This window comes from Sphaeramia orbicularis, chromosome 7, assembly GCF_902148855.1.
Source record: "Sphaeramia orbicularis chromosome 7, fSphaOr1.1, whole genome shotgun sequence".
NCBI classification, from domain to species: domain Eukaryota; kingdom Metazoa; phylum Chordata; class Actinopteri; order Kurtiformes; family Apogonidae; genus Sphaeramia; species Sphaeramia orbicularis.
Window position 1 is genome coordinate 56953822 of NC_043963.1, and position 21243 is coordinate 56975064.

Here is a 21243-nt window from a genome sequence, read left to right on the forward strand (position 1 = left end):
TGTGACACCACTGACGGCTTTGATCGGCTGTTATAAAGAACAATGTTAGTTCAACCACTGTAGAAAAACTCCCATCTGCTTCAGCTTCAACCCACCTCTGCTGTGGTAGAGGCTGTTAGACGTGTTTATTTTAGATGGGAAATGAATGTGATTGTAATTTGTACATTTTGCTCTGGGCCATGCAGCTACTCTGAATTTCTGCACAACTGCTTTGACGCTATTTCAAAACGCTGCTGAAAACAACAAAGTGAAAAAATCAAAAAAAAAAAAAAAAAAAAAAGGAAGAAGGAATGTAATGTTATAAGTTGTTTACTTAATCTTTTACTTGAAGACTTTTATCTTTAATTTTTGGTATATGCTGGTTAATAAGTTTTTACCAGTGCTTCGTATCTTTGTATCGAGTAGTGTGACTGCGGTTAAAACCTGAATGTACTGAACTTAGGAGGAAGGTCGAGTGCAACGAAGACCATCTTATTTTCAGTTGAATGTGGTCAAACTGCAGATGTTGACTTTTGAAAAGAGGTCAAATGCAACGAGAAAGATATTATTTTACAGCTTTTGAAAGTAATTGTGGTAAAGAGAGCGGAGCAGAAAAAAACAGAATACGAACCTAGGAACGTGTTGTGGCTAAAATATGCAGTTGAACATTAACCTTTGTGTTGGAACCAGAGACGCTTTTTAAAACGCACTGTGGCTAAGCTATGCAGAAGAACAGTTATTTTTACAGTTTTCTTGGGCCTAGACGCCTAACCAAGGTTGACTGACAGGCGTACAGGGCGCCCGCTAAACTTGAGTGAACTTCTGTGATGAGCTTTTCTCAGAATTAATGCTGAATAACTGACGAATATCTGACATGCCCTGCCCAATGATTATTATTAACCAATAATAAGTGCACGAATAACGACGTCACTGAAAAATGGGAGTCTCCAAAGTCACTAAAGATTCTAAAAAGTACTAAGGGGAGCTCTGTTTTTTCTTCTTCCTTCCTATGTGACAATAGAGTGTTTAAAGGGAAACTAGTGGGAAACTGCCTTCTCTGATAACTCACACTTTTTGGTTTTTGTGAACTGTTGCTGTCTTCAGTAAACCAGATTCTGGACTAACCTTTTTTAAATCTCAACCTTGCCTTTAGGTGAATTTTTTTCTTCATTCTCCTGTACTGTTTCTCCAACTCCAACTTGAAATGGTAAGTCTTTTACCACCTAAGTGAACCCCCGTCTCCTGGCGGTTGGGTTCTACCCTAGCTCTCCGATTTCACTGGGCATCTGAGTAGATAAAGAGACACTGATTTTGGTACTTCGCAAACACGTAGACGTTGTCCAGGAATCAGCAAAGTCACTTTTTCTGGTGTAATGAACAGAAAAACCTGGAACAATGACCCATTTAACTAACATAATTGTGTTTTTTTGAGATTCTTAGGCTACGTGTTACAAAGTGCTGTTTCCATCAACCATGAAACCTCTGGAGGATGGAAAGAATGACTGAATTCTTCACTGGAAGGCACAGAGAACATGTTCTTACCTCATGACAACACTTGAACCTTGTAGAAATAAATTAGTGATTGTGATTAATCATGGTTTCTGTCTAAAAGGACGAGAAGACGACTGCTGAGTTGTGTGAAGGCACACACACACCGGTGCTTTCGTCCTCATTGACAGTTGATACCAGAGTGGATTAAGCAGAAACCCTTGAAGTAGTCCAGTTATCCGATTGTGATTCTGAAGGGCTACATGGAAGGACAGTGTGCAAGGGGAAATATTGATCAGGTATAGATTAAATATAGCAACAGACAGCCTTCGAAAAGCTTCTGTGAGGGTGTTGGTCATGCTACGCACACCCTTTGTATATGGTCATGGAAGTGCTGCTACGTGCTTCAGTTTTTAACCATTTGGGGAAGATTCCTACTTTGAACATGTTTCATTCAACTGTAGAGCAGCGCACACTCATTTTCATTCAGGGGCCATATTCAGCCCAGTTTGATCTGCAGTGGGCCACACCAGTAAAATAACGACTGAATAACCATTAAATAATGACAAATCAAAGCTTTAGTACAAAAAAAAAAACATTTAAAGTATGAAAATGTTTACATTTCACAACAAAGATGTGAATAACCTGAAAAAACAGAAATTTCATTTGAAAAATTTGTGCAATTGGAACACTGTTCTGCCTGGACTTCTTATTTCTACATGTGCATTTCCACACAGTGTTCCATAAACATTTGGGAACAGACAGAATATTGTTCAAATGTTGGAGTTTGAACTAAAATGTGAACAGTTTCTCCAATATTCCATCTGTTATTCTGAACACAACTGCAGATCCAGTGGATCCATAAATGCACCAAACATTTAGGAACAGACAGAATATTGTTCAAACTGCACAGTTCAGGTTGTTCATCTGTGTTTTTATTTATGTATTTATTTGCATTTTATTGTGAAAGAACAGTTTTGTAAATGTAAATATTTTCACAGTGTAATGTGATTTTTTTCACTCAAATTTTTTCCACATAATTTTTCACAGTAAATGTGTGTTTGTCATTCTTTCTGGTTTATTGTGTTGTTCTTTTGACTGTAGATCACATTGGTCTGTCTGTGGAACCTGAACCAAAAGGATCTGTTCCACCTGGACTGTTCAGGTTCATTTATGCACTTTCATCCTGCAGGGCCACAATGGAACCTTTGGCGGGGGGGGGCAGATTTGGCCCCCGGGCCCCCACATGTTTGACACCTGTGCTGTAGAGGCTCAGATGCTTTTGTGAACATTCAGATTGTGTCTACGAACCCCTTCCACTCCAGGATCAGATACTCGGTTCTGACCTGCCTCAGATCAGCATTACTTAGCGATGCACTGTTTGTTGGAAGAGCTAACTCTGCGGACCCACCATGTTCCTACAGAAGGTCATAACGGACTTCTTCTTTTCTTTGTTTAGTAGCTAGCTTGGTCAAGTCTCCTTTGAAAAAGACAATTTATCTCAAGGGACTTCTTGTTTAAAGAAAGATTAAATTAAGGTGCTTTGCTGTTGATCTGGACTAAAATTATTATGGTAGACCAGGGTGTAGCCCACCACCACCTGGAGTCAGATGGGACAGGTTCCAGCAACCATTTGATCTTCCAAAGCAGGGCTGTCAAACTCATGTTCGTTCAGTTCCACATTCAGCTCAATTTGATGTGCAGTGGACCGAACCAGTCAAATAATAACAGAATAATATAGAAATAATGTCAACTCCAAACTTTTCTCCATGTTTTAGAGCAGAAAAAAGTAAATTTACTTGAGCTGCAACCAATTAATCGACTCAAAGTGATCCAAAAAAATCCTTCACCCACAATTCTGCTGAATCTTCAGCTTTGTTTCCTTCATTTCTCTGCTGTTAAACATTGGTTCCACTGTTGTGTTTCACACGGACGCTTATTGTGACGCACAAAGAAGCTTCAATTCAGGAAAACTGATATAGAATATTTCCCTTCAATCAATTCCAGTCCATGAATCGAATTGTGAATTTTTGCATTGGCTTCAAGCACCTAATCTATTAATCGGTTGCAGCTCTAAAATTTACATTATGACAAGATTTCCATCTACAAACTATCCTTTCAGAAGATGTGAATAACATGAACAAACTGACACAATAAGTGTAATTTTTACAATATTATGCCTGAACTAAAAGGATTGTTCATGTCTTCAGTGTAATTTTTGCATTTCATAAATTCATCGGGGGCCAGACTGGACCCTTTGGTGGGCCGGTTTTGGCCCTCGGGATGCATGTTTGACACCTGTGTTCCAAAGGATTAAGCAGTTTGAAAAATGAATGAATGACTGAAGGAAGGACAGACATTAAGCAACATTAAGCTTTTTGATATTAAGCGTTTTAGAACGTCCCAAAGAAGATGCAGAGAAGACAGAGACATTGGTGGGCGTGGCCATGGTTACAGAGGCGGCACCTCTACGGACAGGATGAGATTGTGAGTCTGAGTCCTGACTCATTACTAACCTCCTGTTATTTTTCTGTAGGTACCAGAATAAAGTAATAAGGTAGAAGTTAGAGGAACACTAATATATATATATGAACTAATGGAATTCAAATTTGGCTAGCCACTGTTTTAGGTATTTGGGGTCATGCACTGTCCATGGTACTGAAACACACATTCCTGTAAAGAATATACAGGGAAACTGACCCGCACTGTTTAACATAATAAAAATTAGGAGTCATAATAAGACATCAAATGAAGAAATTTGAAGTAGAAGGTATAAGAATAAAACAAAGATAAGCAAGAATAAGAGGGAACTGAACGCTGAAAACCCAAACTCTCCCTCACTGACTGCCTAACCCGAACTGTTAGTGATGGGACTGTTGGTTCTTTGAAGGGAGTCGTTCAATCAGGAGTCGTTCACTGACAAGAGTCGTTCAACAGACTGGCTCTGTTATGTTTTTGGCATTCTTTTGAAACACCAGTGTTTGAATGACTAAACAGGCTACATGTGATGACTGACATTCCATTTTAAAGGTGTTTAATTGGCGCGGCAGTAAATATTATCTCAGCATAAAACAGAAATGTTCAAAAGTGTGGGTTAAATCCATGACATGAGAGGTGACATTAGACAAATGATGGAACTGGACCAAAAACATCCCAGTACATTCTGTGGACTAGTCTGTAGAATAAAAATGAAGAAGAAAATAAAACATTTTCTTATGAAATAACATTTTATTCTCCTCAAAACAAGAACAATAAATGTGTGGAAACATACGGAAAAAACTGCACAAAACACAACAGTGATGAATCAGTGCAGTTCCTGAAATACCTGAACTGGAGTCACATTCTCAGAACTAGAACAGTCTGTGGGTAAACTGACAGGCAATCGGACACGCCCTCCTTAAAAAAAATAAAAAAATAAAATGAACGGCTCTTTACAAAGACTCGGTTCCCATCGTTCATTTCAAAGGGCCGTTCAAAAGATTCGATTCGTTGGTGAACGTCACGTCACTACTAACTGTCCGTCACACACTTCCCTCCCCCTGATCCTCGTCACCCTGCGGTCTGTGCATCACCTCCCTCCAGGTTTTGTGTTGTTTCTTCATGTATATTTTTCTGTTAATAAAACACTTTCCCGTCAGCACGTTTGAGTCCAGTTATTCAGTCTGTCCTCAAAATTTGAATACGATCACCTCAAAGAACACCACGAGTGACACATGAAGGCTGTACTACTGCCTATAGGAACCCCTTAGGTCCACCTTAAGAACACCGTGTGAACCTGTCTGTACATCTGTTCGTGTGAACACTGTAAGGGACCCCTAATAACAACGGAACATGTTTTTGTGATCTATTTGCGGCCAGCGCAGGAACTCAGTGTTCTAGAATGACCTCCTGATCTACCAACGTCGTGCCTTGCTCTTAGGTTGTTCCTAAGGCATTTCTTAGGGCGCTCCACCAAAGGGGATTTCCTCGTGCGTTTGTAGGAAATCCTGCACAAAATCATCCACCTGACTACGAATTTAGGAACGGCCTACAAACACTACATTCTCATAAGTCCACTTTGAGAAGGTCGTACAAAATGGTCCGTAAATCATTTGCATGGTGTTCATGTCCGTTCGTTACAGTATTTGTGACTGAGCCTTTACTTCATTTGCAAACAGGAAATTATTAAAATTGTTTTTTCAGTTTGATGAAATTTGAACAGAATGTAGCTTATGTTTAAAGTGATGCTGGCATTGATAAAGCTTACCTGGCATCAAAGCAACCAATACAAATGTTTATTCCAATCTGCTGTGAAAACAGACTTAGCTGGACTTGAAGGTTTGTCTGAGGATCATGTGTTTACATTGTATATAAATATTCTTGTACATATTTGCTGGTAAATAAGAAATAGGGACGTGATTCTAACTGGAACTGATAACCAGAATTGAAACTGGAACAGATGAAGGCCAAAGGACACCCAACCGGTGTTATTATCTTGTTGACAAAAATGTGTGTGGTGTGGCTACCATAACTGAGAGACCAGAAGAGCTTCGGATCAGTCCTTCATGCATAATGTTATCAGGACTACTGGGTCTACACCTGCAAAAGTTCAACATAATGTCTGGTTGATGCCAGATCTGAGAGGCTGCGCTGTACCGACAGTGACAGGGGAAGGCCTTATTTTCAATTAGGACACAGAATCTCAATTATTCCTGCAATCATATTGTCATTTCCCCGTGTTTAACATCTGCTGCCCCTAGAGCTGTACCTGCATGTAGTTCCAGTGATGACATCCACTTTGATCTGCACAGATTCATTCTAACTGAAAAGCACATCCGTCTGCATTATGCATTACCTTCAGCTGTCAGTGGTGCACTGCATATACAGGAAGTGGTGGTGGCACAGTGGGGTCTGCATGATGAACATATGTGAAATGGTTTTATCAAAGTGCTGACAGAGCTGGTGACAGGACAGAAGGACACACAAAGGGCCTGTGGATCATAGCCCCCCCCCTTCCCACTGTCAGTCCATGGCAGAGGGGACGTTGGCTCCAGAGGTTTGTGACGAAGCGTTGACAGAGGGGAGAGTCAGTGTGTGCTGACGGCAAATGTGTTTGGCTGATTTTCTGGAGCTGCGACTATACGTACTTGACATGTATACGTCTGGCTTAAGCGAAAGAAAAAGAAAAAAGAAACTAACCAAAAACAACCAAATGCCTACTCAGAAATACTCTACATAGGCCCATATGTACACTCATTATTTGGACTACACTAAAAAAAAAAAGGTCTGTAATTTAACAGAATTTTCACTGTTTATTTGACAGACTTTTCCTGTGTTTTTAAGATACAGGAAAATGTCAATGAAATGACGAAATTTTACACGTCAAATGTAAAATAACATGAAAAAACTGTAACTGTGAAGAACCAGAAAATTTACATTTTTTGAAAAAAAATTATTTTCTTTTTTCACAGAAAAATACAGTTAAAATACATTTGCAAATGTATCATAATTTCACAAATATTTATTTTCTATTTATGAGACTAAACTGTTAATTTAAAGTTTAATACTGTAAAAAAACAAAAAAAACAAAAAATTAAAACCAGATAAAATTACTGACAGTTAACGGTAACAGAAGTATTAGTTCTGTCAGTTGAACCAGACTTGTTTGTTCATTGACAAATATCTTGTGTAATTACAGGAGGTTTCACAACAAAAATGTTTAATAAATGTATTTTTGTGAATGTATAACATGTATAAGCACTGATAAACTGTCCAAATACAGTTTTTATCAGTGGATTCTGTTGGTTTCTGTAAATTGGTTTATAGTCTGGTTTTGATCAACTTCATATGTAAAATGTCATACGATAACTCTTGTTGTGATTTGGCGCTATATAAATAAAATTTGATTGATTGATTGATTTGATTGGTTTTCCCCTGTAAATCACTTTGGAAAAAAGTGTCTGCCAAATGCATAAATGTAAATGTAAAATGTAAATGGACTGTACAACTAAGTCTCATTGAAAATTATTTAAATATATATATATATACATATATATATATATATATATATATATATATATATATATATATATATATGAGTAATTGGATTGTTTTAATACATTAATACATGTAAATATTCTTTATTAAACGTTAAAAAGTTAAAAAAAAAAAAAAAAAGAAGCAAAATCTCATGTAAAGTTAGGGCAAAAAACTGTATTTTAATTATGGAAAATTACCGTATTTTTATGAGACAGCTATTTTCTGTTATTTAACAGTATTTTTTGGTGCCCCTGCTGCCAGAATTATACCGTTTTTTTACAGGTTTTTTTTTTTTTTTTTTTTTTACAGTGTATGAAAGGTTTAGTGGTGGCATTTTTTATGAATTATTGCCAACTTCTGTTTATTGAATAAATATATTTTTTCCAGTATGATTCTGTAGCTTAAGCTGATGGGATTCACCTTTGCTTACTGTCATTACAATATGAGGAGATAACTTTTCCAGAGTGGCCTGTATTAGCATGAATTCAACCTTGTGTCACACTGTGTAGTCTGATATTACTGTTGTCAAACACACTTAGCTAGTGAAATGACTTGTGTCCATGTGAACTCTTCCTTGTTAGGAGCATGTCTTGGTTCTTCTGTAAATGGGCTCTGGTGTTAACATGGAGCTCTTCCACAGCTCCGCCCTCTTATCCAAACAGTGGCTCCACAAACCGACATGGTGACCGCCACAGTCCACACATGATGCTGCAAAAGCTTATCCCTGAGCTAGTGTACCACGAGCTAATCATGCGCAGTCTCACAGTGACTAAGTTCAATTTCTTTTCTATGACCTAGACCACAGGTGTCAAACATGCGGGGGCCCGGGGGCCAAATCTGGCCCACCAAAGGGTCCGTTGCGGCCCTGCAGGATGAAAGTGCATAACTGAACCTGAACAGTCCAGGTTGAACAGATCCTTTTGGTTCAGGTTCCACATACAGACCAATGGGATCTACAGTCAGAAGAACAACACAATAAACCAGAAAGAATGACAAACACACATTTACTGTGAAAAATTATGTGGAAAATAATTTAAGTGGAAAAAATAAGATTACACTGTGAAAATATTTACATTTATAAAACTATTCTTTCACAATAAAATGCAAATAAATACATAAATAAAAACACAGATGAACAACCTGAACTGTGCAGTTTGAACAGTATTCTGTCTGTTTCTAAATGTTTATGGAACACTGTGTGGAAATGGACATGTAGAAATAAGAAGTCCAGGCAGAAGAGTGTTACAATTGCACTAATTTTTCAAATGAAATTTCTGTTTTTTCAGGTTATTCACATCTTTGTTGTAAAATGTAAATATTTTCATACTTTAATTAGGGTTTTTTGTACTAAAAAAAAAAAGAAAAACTCGGACTTGTCATTATTTATAGGTTACTCAGTCATTATTTTACTGGTCTGGCCCACTGCAGATCAAACTGGGCTGAACATGGACCTGAACCAGAATGAGTTGGACAGACCTGATCCAGACCCTATCTGCTGTCCCTGTCCCTACAAATCACCTTAAATCCTCATCTTAAATGTAGTGGGTGGATGTAGCAAAAACACCAGGAGAACTTTCAGGGATAATCACAGAACAGTATGGTTTGACTTCTAAAGTACACAACAATGGGAAAAACTTCTGAAATACTGCTTTAGGTGAATACAAATCTTCATCTAAGGTTTGGGTCTTCACCAACTCCACAGAAAAGTTTCTAACAGCTCCATTATTCACACCACCAGGCTTATATATTTATATGTGTAGTTATATGATGGTCATAGAAATCAGAAAATGGCCTCTTGTTGTTAATGAATTTGATAAATGAGGGGAGGGTTAACCAGCACTGGAGAAGAAGAGCCACCTTCATTCCAACAGGACAGAAATATAACATCAGTACGAGTCCACGACCACAGATACTCCACATGAGGAGGTGATCTGGACCTCCTCCACTCCTACTGCTGTCCTTCCATCTTCAACCAAACAGAAGCTCTGGTAGTTTATGAAAGCTCTGAGCTGAACAGTTAGCAGAGGGAGTTTTTACCAAAGTTCCAATAGTTCTGGAGTTTTCATTCTAGTTTAGTTTGGACTTTTTTTCTCTAATTCAGTTCATTTTAATTCGTTTTTAGAGCAGGTTTGATAGTTTTTATTAGTTTTCATTTTCTTCTAAATGCTTGGTTGTAGTTCAGTTGTAGTTCAGTTGTAGTTTAGTTGTAGTTCAGTTGTAGTTTAGTTGTAGTTCAGTTGTAGTTTAGTTGTAGTTCAGTTGTAGTTTAGTTGTAGTTCAGTTGTAGTTCAGTTGTAGTTCAGTTGTAGTTTAGTTGTAGTTCAGTTGTAGTTCAGTTGTAGTTCAGTTGTAGTTCAGTTGTAGTTCAGTTGTAGTTTAGTTGTAGTTCAGTTGTAGTTTAGTTGTAGTTCAGTTGTAGTTTAGTTGTAGTTCAGTTGTAGTTCAGTTGTAGTTCAGTTGTAGTTTAGTTGTAGTTCAGTTGTAGTTTAGTTGTAGTTCAGTTGTAGTTCAGTTGTAGTTCAGTTGTAGTTCAGTTGTAGTTTAGTTGTAGTTCAGTTGTAGTTTAGTTGTAGTTCAGTTGTAGTTCAGTTGTAGTTTAGTTGTAGTTCAGTTGTAGTTTAGTTGTAGTTCAGTTGTAGTTTAGTTGTAGTTCAGTTGTAGTTCAGTTGTCTCTTTTCTCTTCTTCTCTGTGCTCCTATTCAAATCAATCCCAGACAGGACTCTGCTGCTTTAGTCTCCATGTTTCCAGGTAGAGTGGGGACCAGAAGACGACTGGAAACCACAAGTGAACACAAGTGACGGAGCAAAAAGTGTCGTATGGAGACAGCACAGAAAACTGAGAGAGACAAAGAAATCCATTGAACATCAATCTGACATTGACAAAGACCAAAACCAAGGGAATTTGATCCAGAATTTGTATCTGTTTTAGTTAGTTTAGTAAACACACAATACAGTTTCAGTTAGTTCTGTTTTTTTCTTTTAATTATAATTTTCATTTCAGTTAACGAAAATGTTTTTTCAGTTCTAGTTTTGGTCATTTGGTTAGTTTTGGTTAACGATACTAGCCTTGGTTTTTACTGATCCTTTCAGGTTCCTTGCTGTGCAGGTCCCCTCCCCTGTGTTAAACACCTATAAGTGCACTGGTTCTAAACCAGTGCCCAGTGGCTCTCAGCCAGTAGCCTGAATGCCTTTGGTTCCAGTGCTTTGAGTGTTGTGCAGAGGCCCAGCGGAGCCCAGTCCTGGCACCTCATAGAGGCTCAGCCCAGTGGGAGTGGGGGACGCTCTGCAGACTCTATTACACTGACTGCACACTCACCTTGACTTTTCATTTGCTGTAAATACAATTAAACCCTGGGCAGCCTGGCAGATGCATCGACTACAGACTTTTCACTGATAAATTGTTGCTTTCCTCGGCTGCAGAAGCCAGCAGGTCAGAGGAGGTACATCACTGTCTGATAAAATCACTATCTCTAGAGGTTTCCTCCAGGGACGTGTTTTCCAAATCAATCTGAATGTTTATTTGTGCTGCACACCGCTGGATGTTTAAACATGGAACACACAGGATGTGCAGCTGCTTTGGTCTGGGCAGTCTGTGGAACCAGTGTGTCTGTCAGGGAAGGACTGGGTTTTCTGTGGGTGTGACTATACAGGGTCTGCACACCCGTCACACACCCCCAGGCCACGCCCCTCTAAGCCCAGGCCACGCCCCTCTCAGTCAGACTGAGTGTCTTAAACCAACCTGCTCAACATGACGGGGTATAGCAGTAAACACAGCCAGAGCAAAGGACCATGGGAAATCTGAAATGAAATGAAGGACAGTTGGACTGGACATGGATCTGGACCAGCTACCAAAGAACAAGTGGTTCAGAACTAGGACCAGAACCAGCTGATCCAAAGGCTCCAGAACTAGGGCCCAGAACCAGCTGATCCAAAGGGTCCAAAATAGGGCCCAGAACCAGCTGATCCAAAGGGTCTAAAACTAGGGCCCAGAACCAGCTGATCCAAAGGGTCCAAAATAGGGCCCAGAACCAGCTGATCCAACGGCTCCAGAACTAGGGCCCAGAACCAGCTGATCCAAAAGGTCCAAAATAGGGCCCAGAACCAGCTGATCCAAAGGGTCTAAAACTAGGGCCCAGAACCAGCTGATCCAAAGGCTCCAGAACTAGGGCCCAGAACCAGCTGATCCAAAGGGTCTAAAACTAGAGCCCAGAACCAGCTGATCCAAAGGCTCCAAAACTAGGGCCCAGAACCAGCTGATCCAAAGGCTCCAAAATAGGGCCCAGGACCAGCTGATCCAAAGGCTCCAAAATAGGGCCCAGAACCAGCTGATCCAAAGGCTCCAAAATAGGGCCCAGAACCAGCTGATCCAAAGGCTCCAAAATAGGGCCCAGAACCAGCTGATCCAAAGGCTCCAAAACTAGGCCCAGAACCAGCTGATCCAAAGGCTCCAAAATAGGGCCCAGAACCAGCTGATCCAAAGGGTCCAGAACTAGGGCCCAGAACCCACTGATCCAAAAGCTCCAAAACTAGGGCCCAGAACCAGCTGATCCAAAGGCTCCAGAACTAGGGCCCAGAACCGGCTGATCCAAAGGGTCTAAAACTAGGGCCCAGAACCAGCTGATCCAAAGGGTCTAAAACTAAGGCCCAGAACCAGCTGATCCAAAGGCTCCAAAACTAGGGCCCAGAACCAGCTGATCCAAAGGGTCCAAAACTAGGACCAGAACCAGCTGATCCAAAGGCTCCAGAACTAAGGCCCAGAACCAGCTGATCCAAAGGCTCCAAAACTAGGGCCCAGAACCAGCTGATCCAAAGGGTCTAAAACTAGGGCCCAGAACCAGCTGATCCAAAGGCTCCAAAACTAGGGCCCAGAACCAGCTGATCCAAAGGGTCTAAAACTAGGACCAGAACCAGCTGATCCAAAGGGTCCAAAACTAGGGCCCAGAACCAGCTGATCCAAAGGGTCTAAAACTAGGGCCCAGAACCAGCTGATCCAAAGGCTCCAAAACTAGGCCCAGAACCAGCTGATCCAAAGGCTCCAAAACTAGGGCCCAGAACCAGCTGATCCAAAGGCTCCAAAACTAGGGCCCAGAACCAGCTGATCCAAAGGGTCTAAAACTAGGACCAGAACCAGCTGATCCAAAGGGTCTAAAACTAGGGCCCAGAACCAGCTGATCCACAGGGTCCAAAACTAGGACCAGAACCAGCTGATCCAAAGGGTCTAAAACTAGGACCCAGAACCAGCTGATCCAAAGGTCATTTCCAGTAGACCGTGGACTGACCCCAGTGAATCTATGCATGATCTACTGGGACTGAGCAGATTTACTGAGTCCAGTTCAGATCCAGTCCTTTATCCAACACAGATACTACTGCTGTGGACCAGCAGGGCACCACTGCATTCTGGGAAATTAGCAGATTTACACCACCTGGTTTAAATTAACACATTATTCTGATCATACTATGGTTTTATTGTCGAAATATGACGACTTTAATCTCATAAACCAATGACATTTTTGTTAAATTATGAGTTTTTTTAGAACTACGACTTTCTTCTCAGAACATTGTGATTCCCTCCAGCAGGAGGTACTGTGATCACTTTGCTTTGTGTGTGTGTGTGTGTTTGTTTGTTTGTTAGCAAGACAACTAAAAAAGTTCTGGACGGATTTTCATGAAATTTTCAGGAAATGCTGATACTGGCACAAGAAGAAATGATTACATTTTGGCGGTGATGGGGGGGGGGGCAGATCTGTCTTGGAGGAGGTCTGCGCTGTCCGAGTGCTTTTCTCTTTCTTTTTGTATTCGACTTTATTCTCATAAAATTCCAGGTTTTATCTCCATATTTTCTGACTTTCTTCTGGTAGTGCCCAGTGTTTTTCTTTTCTTCTGTGGTCCTAATACTCCGTCGTAGCTTTATTCTCCAGTTCCTCCGTATTTGTAAAACTAGGTTAGCCTCAGTTTCAGTTAGTTTACTAATCATGTAGGAGCACAAGGTTCACAATCACAAAATGAGACAAAAACCAGGAAAGATCTGATCATGAAACCAAGAGCTGCACTAAGAAGGACCGTTAGCCAAAACAATAGGTCATTTCAGGTCTGATTGGACCAAAAATACAGCATCAGTGAATGTTAGCTGACCCCAAACAGGACCCACAGATCTAGGTTTGGTTTCCTGGATTTGTGGATCCATCTCCTTCTGTTTTCTTTGTCTTTGGGTGTCTGTAAACGATAGCTCCCACCGCTTTAAGAACCTGAAAATACAATCAACCAACAACAGCTCTGCCCCATTTTGGATTCAGTATTGTTCTTCAGTTTAGACAGGATTGAAGCCAACGCTGTCACTCATCTGCCTCTGTCTGACACTCAGTGGGCGGAGCCACAGTGACTTCCACTAGCGCTGACGTCACCTGCAGACCCTCTACATCAGGTCTGTCAAATTCATGTTAGTTCAGTTCCACATTCTGCCCAGTATGATCTGCAGTGGGCTGAACCAGTAAAATAATGACTGAGTAACCTATAAATAATGACAAGTCCAAGTTTTTCTTCTTTTTTTTAGTACAAAAAACCCTAATTAAATTATGAAAATATTTACATTTTACAAAAAAGATGTGAAAAACCTGAAAAAAATGGAAATTTTATTTGAAAAATTAGTGCAATTTGAACACTGTTCTGCCTGGACTTCTTATTTCTACATGTGCATTTCCACACAGTGTTTCATAAACATTTAGGAACAGACAGAATATTGTTCAAACTGCACATTTCAGGTTGTTCATCTGTGTTTTTATTTATGTATTTATTTGCATTTTATTGTAAAAGAATAGTTTTGTAAATGTAAATATTTTCACAGTGTAATCTTTTTTTTTTTCACTTAAATTTTTTCCACATCATTTTTCACAGTAAATGTGTGTTTATCCTTATTTCTGGGTTATTGTGTTGTTCTTCTGACTGTAGATCACATTGGTCTGTATGTGGAACCTGAACCAAAAGAATCTGGACCACCTGGACTGTTCAGGTTCAGTTATGCACTTTCATCCTGCAGGGCCGGACTGGACCCTTTGGTAGGCCAGATTTGGCCCTCGGGCCGCATGTTTGACACCTGTGCTCTATAGCATGACAAACGGAGCTTCTACCTCTGTCTTTGCAGATCTCACCTGGTAAAGGCCAGAAACTGGAACACCATCATGTTGCCCTGTGCGTCTGTTTCCTCACGCTTGGGGTCAAAGGGCACAGCCTCTGTGGGATCCAGAACCTCCGCTACCTGCCCACTGCAGTCCACGATGTCTGGGAAACCAGCAGAGTAGAGGTGGGCCAGCGAGCTCCTGGAGCTGACTGAGCAGGAACTATGAAGAAGAAGAAGAGGAGAAGAGGAGAAAGGGTTAAAACGAGAAGAGGGAGCAGAGTTTGAAGCACTCATGGATCATTGGCCACACTCAGAGCCTTCAGCGGATGCCTTTCCTGAAGCTTTGTGAGCAGCAGGAGGTAATGTGTTTAGTCCTGCTGCAGCAGACTCACTTGGGTGATTTGTGATTGTAAATGAGGCAGAAAAAAACATTTGGATCTTAGTTGAGTTCTGTGCTGTTTTATCATTCCAGACCCAGTTATCTCCAATCAGCACTGCTCTGAAAGAAGATGTTCATCTTTTGAGGTCTGTCCATTTACTCCATTAAACCTGTTAAAATGAGCTGGAATTTGAACATGCGGCAGGACTTTCAGAAAATATAAATACAACTGCTGAAACAATGATTCGAAAGCACAAGGATGTCAGGAGTATCAGTCATGTGGCGGCACCATGAGAGGACTTGCAGTGAGCCGATGCCAGAACGCTCCCTCAGGATTTTCTCCCATAATTGGCAGTTATCTCTAATCATAGTGGCCACCTGTTTTCCTGCAACTATGTTAACATTCATAAGTTCTACTTTCAGCAGTGACACCAAACGCTCTGTTTATGATAAACACAGTGCACAGATGGTTGGCTAAAGTGCAAGCACAGGAAAATGAACAGTACTGTTTGGGCTTTTCTTTGTGTCCGGTCGGGAAACAAATGCGCCTACAGCGTCACACTTCTGAAAGAATAAAGACGAAACCAGCTAATTAAGGCAACAAAAAAAACGGAAGATTCAGTTTTCCATTCAATTTCATGCTTTTTTCCCTTTTCTCCTCCCTCTCTATAGTTCTATCTTATTTTAGCCCCGGCGGATTAATATTCAAGCCATCATTTTGATTTCAAAGAGGGCTCAATCAGATATGCACTGCAACTTCAATTAAACTTCTTTAGTCTTCATTGTTGTTCGCACAGAAGTGGGTCACTCCACTCGGAAAACAGTCAAAAAGATGTTTTGGCTGCGAATGAAGAGGCAGAGATGTTTCAGCTCAATGAACTGAACAACGTTGTGTCTGGATCCAAACTCTGGGATTGGGAAAGTGTTTGGATGCCAGCTGCTTATTTACAGACTCTGTGTGCTAATGAAAAGCCTGATTTCCAAGTTTGTGCTGCCGTCGTGTGCACACTCACATTTTAGTGCCTCTCCTCAATAAACCTTAGGGCGTCTCCAAAATCCCTCAGATCAGTGTTATTTAAACCAGTTCATCTTCAACATGATAATCGCCCCCCCCAAAAAATTTCAGCAAAATCCATCAATGTTTGACCCCTCCCACCGAAAATGCATATTTTAACCCAGAAAATCACAGATACTGAGGTCTGAAGTGTCCACAAACGGCTTTTTCTGGTATTTTCCAGCGTCCCTGTAATATCACCTTCATAGGTTATTGTATCAGGTGATACAGAAGTGAAAAGAAGGGGATTTTAAGATCAAATAACTGAATTCTAGGCTAAAAACTGGAAATAGACAGAAGTTCAGAACAGTAAATCTAGTTGAACACAGTGTCTATTTTCTAAAGCCCCTTTTAGCAAAATACAGGTTTGAGTTCCAGACAAATAGAGCTGAACTTCAGGCACTTTAGGATCCATTTAGTATCCATTAAGCATGGGAATGCGTTTGAAAACAGCATTTTTTTGGCGTTTTTGACGTTCTTTGACGGGCCTTCATACTTTGTGGTGGGGGGGTCAAACGTTGATGAATTTTGCTGAAATTTCTTTGGGAGGGCTGTTATCATGTTGGAGATGAACTGGTTTAAATAACACTGATCTGAGGAGAAAAGGGATTTTGGAGACGCCCTAATAAACCTAGATGTGCTACTGCGACTTCCACCACATCCAATCCAAACTATTATTAGCTGTGATGCAAATGGTTTCTCCTCTGCAAATATCATAGCTTTATGTTCCAGCTGTATTTTCGAACGAATCCTCACACTAACAAACATACTGCAGCCATTAGCCTGATTGGTATGTAAAGGTCTACAACACCGTTTCTGTAAATTGGCTGTGAGGTGGATCCTTCTTGACAGCACCGCTACACAACCCAATGCACACGCAGCCAATTAGTGAGCTGATCGATCGTCCTGTGTGGAGAGCGAGGCAGTCAACTACAGTGGTAATGAAAGACTGTGCTGGGGTTTACAGCCATACCTGCAAAGATAACAGACGCACGATAAGAGGAGGTCCAAAGAGGCTTCAGTGAATACCGCCTCCTGTGAAACATGAGTGCACCCTCCAGTGTCCACCCTGAGGGGACACACCAAACTACACATCATTTAAACACAACATGTGTCTGCTGAGGGACCGCCCCTCCGGTGGAACCGATGGAACCGACGGCCTCTCCGGTGGAACCGACGGAACCGACGGCCTCTCCAATGGAACCGACGGAACCGACGGCCTCTCCGGTGGAACCGACGGAACCGACGGCCTCTCCGGTGGAACCGACGGAACCGACGGCCTCTCCGGTGGAACCGACGGAACCGACGGAACCGACGGCCTCTCCGGTGGAACCGACGGAACCGACGGCCTCTCCAATGGAACCGACGGAACCAACGGCCTCTCCGGTGGAACCGACGGAACCGACGGCCTCTCCAATGGAACCGACGGAACCAACGGCCTCTCCGGTGGAACCGACGGAACCGACGGCCTCTCCGGTGGAACCGATGGAACCGACGGCCTCTCCGGTGGAACCGACAGAACCGACGGCCTCTCCAATGGAACCGACGGAACCAACGGCCTCTCCAATGGAACCGACGGAACCGACGGCCTCTCCGGTGGAACCGACGGAACCGACGGCCTCTCCAATGGAACCGACGGAACCGACGGCCTCTCCGGTGGAACCGACGGAACCGACGGCCTCTCCAATGGAACCGACGGAACCAACGGCCTCTCCGGTGGAACCGACGGAACCGACGGCCTCTCCGGTGGAACCGATGGAACCGACGGCCTCTCCGGTGGAACCGACGGAACCGACGGAACCGACGGCCTCTCCGGTGGAACCGACGGCCCTTCCTGTTCACATCCACCAGGTCACCGATGGCCCGTTCTAGGCTCAGGGTTACAAATGAGTCATGTCAGGACTGAGGTTCTGTTTGAGCCACGTGCTGAACCTAGAAACTACAAGATGTTCCCTGTCAAGTCTAATGAGTCTAATTAATAATTATTGAGCTTATACTCATTACAAGCTGAACCCGACCGCATTAACTTTGATTAGGGAGTGAAGCCGTAGACAAGCCTCGGCTCTTTAGTCCATTTTCAGCGACTGCCTGTGTCTGTTCAGAATAAATAAGTACAACAGATGTGGGAACTGTTGCCAATACTCACAATAAAAAGTACTGGAAGCAGTTCGTCAACTAAAATATCAACTAGATGCTATTAGGGATGTAAACAATTAGTCAACTAACGATTAATTGTCAATAAGAATTTGCTCGATTAAATTATTAATTGTGGGTTAATTGCCCTTGTCCACCTGTCCACCTGTCCACACCTGTCCACATCTGTCCATCTGTCCACCTGTCCACACCTGTCCATCTGTCCACACCTGTCCACACCTGTCCACACCTGCACACCTGTCCACCCCTGTCCATCTGTCCACACCTGTCCACCTGTCCACACCTGTCCACACCTGTCCACCTGTCCACACCTGTCCACACCTGCACACCTGTCCACCTGTCCACACCTGTCCATCTGTCCACACCTGTCCACCTGTCCACACCTGTCCACACCTGTCCATCTCTCCACACCTGTCCACCTGTCCACACCTGTCCACACCTGTCCGCACCTGTCCACCTGTCCGCACCTGTCCATCTGTCCACACCTGTCCACCTGTCCACACCTGTCCACATCTGTCCACCTGTCCACACCTGTCCATCTGTCCACACCTGTCCACACCTGTCCACACCTGCACACCTGTCCACCCCTGTCCATCTGTCCACCCCTGTCCACCTGTCCACACCTGTCCACACCTGTCCACCTGTCCACACCTGTCCACACCTGTCCACCTGTCCGCACCTGTCCATCTGTCCACACCTGTCCACCTGTCCACACCTGTCCACACCTGTCCACCTGTCCACACCTGTCCACACCTGTCCACCTCTGTCCACCTGTCCACACCTGTCCACCTGTCCACACCTGTCCACACCTGTCCACACCTGTCCACCTGTCCACACCTGTCCACACCTGTTCACCTGTCCACACCTGTCCACACCTGTCTACCTGTCCACACCTGTCCACACCTGTCTACCTGTCCACCTGTCCACACCTGTCCACCTGTCCACACCTGTCCACACCTGTCCACACCTGTCCACACCTGTCCACCTGTCCACACCTGTCCACACCTGTTCACCTGTCCACACCTGTCCACACCTGTCTACCTGTCCACCTGTCCACACCTGTCCACACCTGTCCACACCTGTCCACACCTGTCCACCTGTCCACACCTGTCCACCTGTCCACACCTGTCTGAAGGCTGACAGTTTGTCTGTGCTGTGACACTGCAGCTGGCGCTCATTGAACCGGATCATGGTGTTGATGAGTTAGAATGTCTGTATGGACATGGAGGAGGAGCCAAACACAGACGGCCCGTCTGTTTGTGGGTGGAGCCAAACACAGACGGCCCGTCTGTCTGTGGGCGGTGCCCCCCTGTGTAAACACAAACACACACGTGTGGTCGGTATCAGATGGTTTTCCTGGAGGTTGTTCTAGTCCACGCTCACTCAGACAGAAGTTGAACCTCCTCCAGACTCCTGATCCAGGACACAGGTGTGGAATGCATTTGAGAAGCTTCAGGAGGAAAAGATAAAAGAGCGAAAAGTTCCACTTTCACTTCTGCGGCGGGGGGGGGCACAGACTGCACCGCCCTGTACCCCTATAAAAATAGAAGGAGGATGGAAAGTGATGCACATGGTTACCAAGTAAAACACACATCCCCCACCCATACTGTGCATGTGCAGCCAAGTAACCCCACCCACCCACCCGCAAAACACACACATGCCCCCCCCCATTTCACACCACCACCACCAGATGAATTCCACAGGAAACACTGACTGTATCCAATGGATCAATAATTTTTTTTCTTTCTTTTTTTCACAGAAAAATACAGTTCAAATACATTTGCAAATGTATCATAATTTCACAAATATTTCTTTTCTATTTATGAGACTAAACTGTTAATTTAAAGTTTAATACTGTAAAAAAAAAAAAAAATAATAATAATAAAACCAGATAAAATTATTGACAATTAACCATAACAAAAGTATTAGTTCTGTCAGTTGAACCAGACTTGTTTGTTCATTGACAAATATCTTGTGTAATTACAGGAGGTTTCACAACAAAAATGTTGAATAAATGTATTTTTGTGAATGTATAACATGTATAAGCACTGATAAACTGTCCAAATACAGTTTTTATCAGTGGATTGGACAACTGAGTCTCACTGAAAATTATATACATATATATATATATATATATATATATATATATATATATATATATATATATATAGGGAATTGGATTGTTTTAATACATGTAAATATTCTGTATTAAACATTAAAAAGTCAAATTAAAGAAATGCAAAATCTCATGTAAAGTTAGGGCAAAAAACTGTATTTGAATTATGGAAAATTACCGTATTTTTACGAGATGGTTGTTTTCTGTTATTTAACAGTATTTTTTCAGCGCCCCTGCTGCCGGAATATTACTGTTTTGTTTTTTGTTTTTTTTGTTTTTTACAGTGTATACCTTGAAAACATCAGCAAACCAGCACTTTTATCATTTGTTTTCCTGTTAATCTTATTAAAATACGTAACATTTAGCACATTTAATCTGAGCCAGATAATTTCTAAAAAACTGTAGACCAGTGTTATTGAGAAAAAAAAAAAGTTTCTCATTTTCATTTCTTATATTTTCCTATAAATTAGGTGCGGATTTATAAGAAAGACAAAGTCATGTATTGCTAATCAGAAGTAAAGTCGAACCTGTGTCCATCCATTAATATTAAATAGATGAGTGTGGTTATTGAGTGGCCAGCAGGTGAGACAGCACCAGGGAAATGTGTTTACAAATGATTCAGGATGTGTAAAAAAAAAAAAAAAAAAATCATCACTGCACACATAAATGAAGTCTATGTAATCAAATGAGCCATTCCTTCAGGTTCCTCATCAGTTCATTTAATGGAAGTCCATATTTGACCTGTGTCTGTTTACGCTGCTGTTACGACCCAATCCCACGGCTTTAATGAGAAATGATAAGAGGGTTCCAGACCTGCAGCCGCTGGAGCAGCTCTATGACACTGGGAAAGGACCAGGAATGGTGGTTTTATTTTTCTGCTCCTCAGACGATTCCTGCAGCATTGTCCAAACTCTGTTTCAGGGGAAACAGGGGGCGCTATT

At 42.0% G+C, this 21243-nt stretch overlaps 1 protein-coding gene across 1 annotated transcript in view; it reads right to left on the reverse strand.

The window, feature by feature from the left end:
- nphp4 (nephronophthisis 4) overlaps positions 1-21243 on the reverse strand; it is a 360146-nt gene that overhangs the window by 227875 nt on the left and 111028 nt on the right. Inside the window, exon 6 of the mRNA XM_030138849.1 lies at positions 14631-14819. Coding sequence (XP_029994709.1) covers positions 14631-14819 — 189 coding nt within the window. The remainder of the gene's footprint in view (positions 1-14630; positions 14820-21243) is intronic.